This window comes from Neltuma alba, unplaced genomic scaffold, assembly GCF_004799145.2.
Source record: "Neltuma alba isolate B1F8T4 unplaced genomic scaffold, ASM479914v2 tig00011576_pilon, whole genome shotgun sequence".
NCBI classification, from domain to species: Eukaryota; Viridiplantae; Streptophyta; class Magnoliopsida; order Fabales; family Fabaceae; genus Neltuma; species Neltuma alba.
In genome coordinates this window covers 56163-66840 of record NW_021636230.1, presented here as the reverse complement: position 1 = coordinate 66840, position 10678 = coordinate 56163, and the positions used below count along the sequence as shown (strand labels likewise).

The 10678-nt window shown below is 30.6% G+C and overlaps 1 protein-coding gene across 1 annotated transcript; it reads right to left on the bottom strand.

Moving 5' to 3' along the window:
• Positions 1 to 2840: 2840 nt before the first annotated feature.
• Positions 2841 to 5430, bottom strand: LOC114715158 (nodulin-26-like). The gene is made up of 5 exons (XM_028899952.1): positions 5063 to 5430; positions 4744 to 4968; positions 4452 to 4649; positions 4120 to 4181; positions 2841 to 3284 (listed from the first exon to the last, which is right to left on the bottom strand). The coding sequence occupies exons 1-5, from the start codon at positions 5168 to 5170 to the stop codon at positions 3062 to 3064; spliced, it is 816 nt and encodes a 271-aa protein (XP_028755785.1). The 5' UTR covers positions 5171 to 5430; the 3' UTR covers positions 2841 to 3061.
• Positions 5431 to 10678: the final 5248 nt, after the last annotated feature.

Genomic DNA, 10678 nt, shown 5'->3' with positions numbered 1-10678 from the left:
CACCGACTATTACAGACGACGACGAAGATAACTTCCAGAGAGAGAGGGGGGGTTTTGGGGTGGTGGGTATGAGTGTGAGAGAAAGGAGGGAGGACGAGAGGCCAATTTATAGGGAGGGAGGAATCCCAAAGGCTATGGAGATGGAGATGACTGACTCCAGCGTTTGAATGTTTTTCACTCTGACTGTTCCAAATAACACCTGAACGATCACTCCATTTACCGTGTAAATTGAAAAGAAATTAAAAGAAGGGGAAAAGATGTGAGAATCCGATGTTTGGACGAGGAAAGAAAAGTAAAAAGAAGGAAGAAGAGCGGGAAAATGGGGGCTCAAACCCATAACCTTTCTCCGAACTTTTCTACACAAATGTAGAGAGATTTTTTTTTTTAATTCTTTTTTGGGTTGGGGGCCGGGGGAATTCTTCTTCCACTTTTACCCCTACACCTCGCCGTTTTTTAAGGGAGCGATTCACCCCCCACCCAATCGGCCAATCCTACCGAGTCAGTTTTACAAGTATGAAAAATATTTTTTTTTCAATTTATTTTTAAACATATACGAATATGGGAAAATAATTTTAAACATATATCATTTGCTTTTTTTTTTCCCTTTCAATTTATCATTGTCACGTTTGACCACTTTTATTCTCCATATTTTTCTTCTTTCCTCTCCTCGATTCAAATATGAGGATTGATAACATTATCCATTCAGTTTATTTCATTATTTTTTCTCAATTTTGTCCTCATCCAAACAAACTATTAATGCACTTTTTTAATGAGATTTTTTGCAAGCTTTTCGTGGATTTAAATCCTCTCGTCATCAATGGGTAACCGTAAAATACTTACTAATATAAGTAGAGAGATAAAAAAAATTAATAAATCTCACTTTAATACTCCTCTAGTCCTCAATTTTTAAAAAAATTAGCATGATCTCCTCAAAATATATTCATGTAATATTAAATTATATATATTATATTAATCTATAAATTAGAAAGTTTGAAAACATTATAAATATGAAATGATAAAATGAATTAAGATTTTTACATTTAAGTTTAAAACTAACTTTCCAATTAGCTCCTCGAGCATACTCCCTCCGTTCCTTATTATAAGAGACAAATAACTAAATTACGTTGATAAAAAAACAGTTAAAGTTAGTTGAGGACAATTAATGTGTAAAAAGTATAATATTTTTTTCAACAATGCCCCCATTAATAAGGAGAGAGAGTATGAGAGAAAATAATTAAATTATTAAAAGAAAGAGAAGTGGAAGGGAGAGAGAGTATAAGTTGGACACAAAATAAATAGAGGTAAAATAGGAAATCAATACAAAAAAATAGAGACAACTTTTAAGTGTCTCTTATATATGGGAACATGCCATAAGCATCAAATGTCTCTTATAATAAGGAACGGATGGAGTAATATTTATGTGTTTAGAAGTGAGATCCAATACTATATTCATGTCCTTCTTTTTCTTTTTTATTTCTCATGATTAAGTACTTTTATGATGAAGACTTAAGAGGATCAGAATTCTTTTTATCATTCTATGTTTTTGGTTTGTTGATACTTTGACTTGATTGATTCAAGGGCACGTTTGATTAATATCATTTTTATTAACATTATTGCGTAGTCATAGTTGGATCCAAAATTATTCTCTCCAACTTATCTCTCTAGTTTTTATTATAAATTGTTTATAGAAAAAAAATTTGGTCTCAAGAATAAATCATTTAAGGAGTTATTAATGACTAATTTTTAATTTTACTCACATTAAAAGAAACAGCAAAAAAAATGTATAGCATAATTTTTAATGCATAGTTTTTAATAAGGGCAAGTTTGAAAATTTTATCAATTTAAACATATATATTTCGACAAAAAAATTTAACCATATATATAATGACTTGTCACTCCTATTTTTTTTCAACAGACTTAACTTCAACTCCTTAAATTGTGAGAATTAGTTGAAGGTAAGTTATAATAATATTCAAAGTGGTATTTGATCAAACTAATTACATATCATCAAATTTTGATTTATATGATCTTATCCCGTTCGAGCTGCCTATTCCTCTTTTTTTAATGTTCAATTCCTCTTTTTACGTGAAAAGCAAATGGGCGAAAAAGCCTATCCATTTCCAATTTAAATGCATTCACATTCAACGTAACTCTTTTCACACCAATGCATGGATTTAAAAGTTATTTGCTACAGGAAATTACACACACGAAAAGATTATAAATAAAATACAATTTCATCTCTTAATTTCATTAGTCTCAAAGTGATTATTTTTGTGTCTTATTTTTAAAAATTAAACTCAATCTTAATTAAACTTAATTTTGTCAAAATTTGTATCAACATGTAAAATTTTAATGTATCGTCTTTTTGTAATAGAATGAAGCAAATGGATGCACATGCTATCTCTAAACTTCACTTAAAAAGACAGAGATCGGAACTTGATTGTTTTTAATGGATTATGCTCCATTACTTTTTTCATTGGTTTCCCCTGGTTTTCGATTCTAGTTTCATTTTTATTAAATTAAATTTAACAAAAAGACTTAAAAAATTGAACACTTCACTAAAGAGGAGAACGTTTCTTAATTTTTTAAAAAATTCCATGTGACTTCCATCTTATTTATGAGAAAATGAATATAATTAATTTTTAATTTTTAGTCTTTATTGAATATCAATCTATTAATTATTAAATCACACGTGAAGTTGCGAACTTTAATTCCACGGAGAAGAAAATGAATAAAACAAGATGATTATATTCATCAATACCTTTGACTAAAATGTAAGAATTATTCGTCACAAGGTGTTCATGCATTTATCAATTTTTTAATATGCTAATCAGGAAGGATAAGATTTTCCAAAAAGTTTCTTAATTATTGTCCAATAATTTTGTATACATTACATGCTCTAACGAGTCCACATGTGACTCATCATCTCCTTTCCCTTCCTTTCCTCTCCTTTTAAAACTACAGGAACATTAGAAGACTACAGTATTTCCCCTTGAAACCTAAGAAATTAAAACAACAAAGACAGTGATTTAGAGATTTATTGTCATCAGAATAACCAGAATCACTTGGAGGAAACACAACGGTTGGAAGCTTTGAGGAAAGAAGCACTCTTTGTGATCTCCCTTATTGGCTTGTCTGTGTATCTTATGATGTTATAAATCCATGCCCCTGAAATTGCTCCAGTCACCGGCGCTATCATGTACACCCATATTCCTTTGTATTCGTGCCACACTATTGCCGGCCCCAAGCTCCTGGCGGGGTTCATTGACGCTCCGGTCACCGGCCTATCACACAAGAAAATACACGTACTAGGATCAACATGACGAAACAGAGAATTAGTGCAATTTTAACCATGGGTTGTATTTGTAATAAAATAATCTAATTATTCATGTGCACTAAAATAGAAACACTTAACATATGTGATGACTATGGACTATTTTGAGAAAAAATAAATAGTTATAAGAGATAAAGTGATTGAGATTTTATATCTAAAATCAAATTAAATATATAATTAGGTATGATTTTGGGGGGGGGTCAGAAGTTAGAGCACACTTATAAATAAACAAAAGTTGAGAAATGAAAGTTCAAGAAAAAATAGACCTTTTATGTCTGGTCAAACGTCTGACTTTGATCACACTTATAAAACTTAAATAAAAGTAATATTTTTTTCTCCAAAGATGAAGGGTAAATCACTCCATATATATTCTCCAGATAACTTATTTTATAATATAATTTACATTATAAGTTTTATATTAAAAATCGAAGATAATTTGTATTGCGAGAGAGACAAAAACCTAGAAGGTCTGGTAGTACCCACTATGCAGTAGGACTCATCACCCACCGCCTCACTCGTAGTTTCTCATTTCATTTCAGAGCATTGCAACAGATATTCAAAACCTTCCATAAATCATATCATAAATGCTATGCGAGCTTTTTCAAATAGCTACCCCACATCTTGTTTTAATAGATAGGTGGTCGCTAAAAAGAAAAAGGAGGCTTTTTCATGAATCTCTCTGCGTTCAACTATTGCAATGAGATCTCAATTATTTGAAGAAAATAAATAAAAAAGATGATTGTGTGGATTATAAGGAAAAAAGAAAGGGGGTAAGATTATAATACCCAGCAAACATGACATTAAGCAACACGGTTGCCCCCACCGCGAGACCAGCCAGCTCACCAATCTGCACAATTCATAATCACAGAACAGAACATATAAAAAAACCTTTAAAAAGAAAATAGAACATTATTCAAAAACATATTTGATACGCTTCTGATGTAACCTTCAAGCATACCACCAAGCGATTACTTCAAAGCAGCAACGTTATACTTAACCACATTTAGTCAACTTCGGTTCCATTCTTTAATATTTCATCAAAGACAAAGCAGATTGCCAACCTCTTTTATCAGGGAAGTTAACGAACCAGAAAAAGAAACAAGAATTCGGAGATTACCGCTCTGTTATCTGTGGCCACACCAGATATGACAAACATGAGGTAGAAGGTGATGATGAACTCGACCACAAAACCTTGAAGATACGTCCCAGAAACCAATGTTCCTGCGAAGTGGTCGCGGCTTCCTTCAAATATAAGTCTCAGAGTCCCACTCGCAAGGGTCGCTGCCAGAACCTGAACTGATACATAAGCTGGCACCTGCAACATCAAAATCATATGTACTACATGAATCAGACAACAACTTCATTTCATAGGGGAAATCGAAAAATTAATGTCAGGTACGGTGGTTGACCTGTTTGAGGGGAAAACGTTTGGTAGAAGCAAAAGCAAGAGTGACAGCAGGATTGAAATGAGCCCCAGAGATGTGACCAACGGAATAGACAAGAACCATAACGACAAGACCCCAGACTATGGAAATCCCAGGAAGCGTTACTTTGTTGCCGTAGCCCTTGTCCACCACCACCGCTGCTTCGCCGGCAAATATCAGAAAGTATGTCCCCGCGAATTCCGCCACCAACTGTAAATAACCAAATCCGACAACCCCAGAGAGATTAGCGTTCTGGGAAGATTAAATTTTCAGACTTCAGAGAGAGAGAAGGAGAAGGACGTACCTTCTGCAAGAAAGGGACGGAGAAGGAGATTCCGGAGTCTTCATTGGATTTGTCATTGACGTTCAGAACAACATCATGGGTTCCGTTGGCTGCAGGCGCCTCCGCCATCACCGACGATCACGGACGACGACGAAGCAACTGTTGGAGAGAGAGAGAGAGAGAGGAAGAGAGAGAGAGTGGGTGTGTTTTGGGGTGGTGGGTGAGAATCTGGAGGGAAGGAAAGACGCCAATTTATGGGGAGGGAAGAATCCAAAAAGGAGACTGGGGATGAAGAAGAGTTAGAGGGAAAGGGGCTTAGAGATTTTCTTGGAATGGTTAAAGGAGATTTATGGATTGTCCTAGTGATTGGAGGAGCATCTAATTAAATTAATAATTAAACGATCGAATTAATTGTTTTTTGATGAGGTTTCCCATTGGAGATATCCCTGAAGGCTTCCGAAAAGTTTCAAGTAATTATGGACTTTTCTGGGTTATATAATGCATTCAAGGCTGCCCCAACTACCCACCGAAATTACAGAAAAGCACATCAATATCATTGCCCAGAATAGCTCCATGTCCACGTCATTTTCATTTTCACTTTCACACGTCACAAATTTTATAATTTTGGAGTGCTATTCATAAAATTGTCCTTCCTTTTCTTAAAAAACAGAAATTTCATTGCTCCATCTGTTTTTTCTATAAAAAAAAGTTCATCAAATAGAAAAAGTTAGTTAAAATAAGTTAAAAATAATAAATAAATAAAAATTATAATTTTTTTAAAAAATAATTTTATTTATGAAGAGATAGGAGATGGAGAGTATAAAAGGAGATAAAAAAAGATTAGTAGAATAAAAAGGATTGTGGAGCAGACAGGAGAGAATGTATGGTTGAAAGAGTTGCTGAAGTACAGAATAATGTTTTGGGTTGAGAGATAATAAATATGTTAATCGAAATTAATAAAAAAAATTAAAGCATCATCTAAATATCTCTTATAAACGAGACAAAAAGTCACAGACAGTTGTTTCTTGTAAAAATGATACTCAAAGGATTGTACATTAAATTTCAGAAAGACACAATACATTAGAAATATTCTCTTCTAGCTGGTTGTTGAAAAACAAATATCCACTCAGTCGAAGTAATTTCATAATTGTTTTCAATATATGAGATGAAAATTTATTTTTAATTAAAATTTATATATTCGTAATTAAGTAAGATAGTTCTCATGAGAAAATTTTTCTACAACCAAAATTTCTGTATAATTGACTTTTTTAATCCCTTTACACCCCCCCCCCCAAAAAAAAAAAGAGAGCAAGACGTTTAACTGTATTGGGCTATAGATGGCAAAAAGACTATTGGTCTGTAAACAGACGGTGCCAGCAACAGTGACAAGGAGATTAATAGGGAAATGAAGTCTTTGGGTGACGTGAACATGACTCATAGGGCAAACTTGTATAAAGAACAATTAATTCTTTAGGTAAATAAGGAAATTAATTTCTTTTAGATAAATATATACTACCTCCTATCTTTAATATAAAAACTCGTTTGATTTTTATTTTAGTGCTAAATATGACATTTCAATCCATTTTATCTATCATATTTATGTATTTTTTTAAGAAAGTTCTTATAATAATAGTAGTTTTATTAAATATATTTAATTAGTAGGGATATTTTAAAAAATACAACACTTATTCATTACAAATAACTAACTTAAATTATCTTTTTAGTTTCCACAAATTAGTCAACTAGCTCTTATAATTAGAATTGGAGGTAGTATTAAGTTTGTTTCTCGCGTCAACATGACTGATGCGGTAAAATTGGATAAGAAATAAACACGCACACGCAAACAAATTTTATGATTAAAAACCAAAGAAATGAGAGATAATGGCTTTGGGGGCCAAAAAAAAAAAAGCAGAGAGATAATGGCCGGAAAAAAAATACAAAGAAAAGCAATATTAGTTGGGTCTTTAATATAAGAAATAATAGATTAAAAAAATTTGTTAAATTAACTATTCGTAATAAATATGTATTATCTTTTTTAGAATACCCCTGTCATTTATGTATATTAGCTAAAACTACTATTTGATATACCATTTAACATGTGTAACTACTATAAAAACTAAGTTAAAATAAATAAACAAATATAAAAGACAAAATAAACTAAAATTTCATACTCCTCCGGTCCTTAATATAGGATCCAATTCTTAAGTTGGTTTTAGTCCTAAATATAAGACCCATGTCTCATATTTTTCAATTTTCTCTAAATTACCCCTATGGATACTCCCTCAACCATAATCAAGTAGAAGAGGGAGAGGGGGTATTAAGAAAAATGATTATGGTGTTTTAGGAAAAATGTGTCACTTTTCTTATAATTAACTAATTTACCTAACTTCCTTAATCTAATCAAATTAATTAAATAGGTCTTATATTAAGGACCGGAGGAGTATTTAAAATCCAATTGAATTTTAACTAGTTTTTATATTAAGCAGATTAACCAACAGAGTGTTTCGTGCTACAGAATGCATTAATGAGTTTAAAAAATGAGAGAAATTTATAAGTGAATAAACACATGGAAGCATTGAATGAATATTTGAACGAAGGGTCTAACAAGAAATAAAGAATTAAAATTATACAAATACAATGAACAAGTATTAAATAGGGAAGAACCCTTTGGTCTTAACCAGAAGAAAAGATGCCCTATATAGGTTTTCTGACTTCTGAGTCTGATTTGCCAGCTAAAAAATATTTAATATTTCAAATAAATAAGATAAAAATAATTCTAGAGATAAAAGATAATGTATTTTTAGCCCATGAATTAATGTTTTTGTCCTGGAAAAGTATTTTTAATATTTTTATTGGTACATTCTATTAGTTTATCTAACAATCCATATATATAATAATAGCTAAAATTAATATTTTAATTTTTTGCCAACAAAATTATAATTATAATTTAATAGTAAAAAATTCAATAAATCATGTGACTTTTTTTCTCCAACCAATAAATCATGCGACTACACAATATTAACTTAGATCAATCATACTTATTCAAGAAAAGTGGGGATTATAGCCTGATCGTGGACAAAGATACAAAGAAAGTACAATAACATTGGCATATATAATGATGATGTAGTGAGAAAAACCTTTTTATTCGGAATCAAAGATTCACTTCACACTTCTTTTTTGCTTTTTTGCATTTTTATAACACTTAACATTTCATGTTATTAATGCCATCTTTTGACCTCAAAAAATTCACAATCTTTATCAAATCAGGGTACCCCTCTTCTTTCTCGTCTTTCATGTTGTGGCTGATATCACCTCTTTGTCATGCCATACGTTGTCATTTGCAAATGTTCTGTATTGTGCACTTGTGTGTGTATAAGTGTGTGTCTCCAAGTAATTATGTTATCCTTCAGTAATTAAATGAGTGATATACACTCACTACCTCTGGTTCTTAATATATAAGAATTATATAACTAATTTACAAATGTTAAGAAAATTAGTTAAGTTAGTTATTTATAATAAATGGGTTGTTTTTTCTAAAATATTATTAATCATATGCAATAGAATAAAAATATTTTAACATATGTAATGACTATGAAAAATATTTTGAGAAAAAATGACTAAATACGAGAAATAAAATAGATTGAGGTCTTATATTTATGATCAATTTAAATCTCCAACTAGCTCTTCCTATTATATTTAGAATAGAAGGTGAAATATATATATATATATATATATATATAATTTTGGTTAATTTATTCAACTCTGTAATCAATCTTTGCACTTCATATTTGACTGACTTGTGTTGAACTTTATTGCTACCTTTGATCATTGCTTATCCACTAATTTATGAATGTTAAGAAAATTAGTTAAGTTAATTATTTGTAATAAATAAATGCTGTCTTTTTTAAAATATTCTTGTTAATCATGTGTAAATGTGTAATAGAATAAAAATATTTTAACGTGCACTCACTATGAAAAATATTTTGAGAAAAAATGATTAAATATAGGAAACAAAATGGATCAAGGCCTTATATTTATGATCAAATTAAATGTCCAACTAGCTCTTATATTTAGAATGGAAGGTGAAATATATATATATATATATATATATATAATTTTGGTTAATTTATTCAACTCTGTAATCAATCTTTGCACTTCGTATTTGATTGACTTGTGTTGAACTTTATTGCTACCTCTGATCATTGCTTATCCACTAATTTATTCTTATAGAATTAAAAATTCCACAGCTGGATATTGGATTTCTGTTAGTTGAATTCTATAATCTCCAAATTTATCTTTTTGAATAATAAATATTAAGTACTATTCAAGTTGAATATAAAATTCGAATATTTAAAAAAATATTTATAATTAACTGACGGGAAACATATTTGCCGGATTTATTAATGGTATCTGAAACCATTATCCACAATCAACGTTTCTCTTAATTAGGCTTAAACATTTTTGACATAATTAAGTTCATTTCAAATATTTGACAATTAGTGTAATATTGGGTTGCTATATTTTAAGACACTAACCTCTTCCACCAAATTCAACCCTCCCATTGTATTATATATAGATGTAAAAAATCATAATATTTATAGCAAATGTGAAGAGTACGACTTATTTCAGATTCCATGTAAAACATGGATTCATTCTTTTTTTTTTTTAATTCTTTGCTAAATATGCGAGTATATTGAAGCGTGGTAGACTTAGATGGTCAAAATACATGAAAAAGTGAAACTTTAAAAAGGGCAATAACCGAAATAGTGGAATCTTAACTTCAACCACTCTCCATGCCCCCATTTATCTACCCATTGACGAGAAAGAAGACGAAGACCAAGTCCAAGCATAACACTAAAGCAAAATGAGGTTTTAGTTCAACGCGCTTGCACAAATTTCTCACCTTCCTTAATTTAAAAATTAAACCATTTCATCAAAACATTATCAACAATCGTTGGGTTAAGTGAAAGTAAGTCCATTTCACTTAATGAAAATTGATGTTTCGAATCTCATAAAAGAGAAAAAGCATCCAAAAATCAAGTAAAAATATTTTTTTTTTGCGAGGGATTGGGGGGATTACTGTAACGCCAAAAAAAGAAAAGTTAATTACCTAAAAGTATGTTAACAATTGAGATGCATGGTAGCATGTAATAACTAGGTTTAGTTTAAAACATAACAACAGGTTCATGTTGTTTACTTATCATTACGACTTTTTGATAATTAAATCGTATGATATCATAATTCTCTCACAAAAATACCTTTAATCAAACTTAATACTACTTCTGGTTCTTAATAAAAGATCCTGTTTGGCTTTTATTTTAGTCCTAAATATAAGACCCCAATCCACTTTGTCTCTCATATTTATATATATTTTTTCCAAAATAGTCCTTCTAACGATGATAGTTCTAATCAATACACTTGATTAATAAGGATATTTTAGGAAAGACAACACCTATTTAGAACAAATAATTAACTAACTCAACTTACTTCCTTAATCTTTTCAAATTAGTCAACTGGCCCTTATAATTAGGACGGGGTAGTAATACTCAAATATGACCTAATAGATCTAAATATTATTTAGATATGTGTGTTTACACACAAAAAAGAAGAAGAAAGAAAATCATCAACACTTTCACA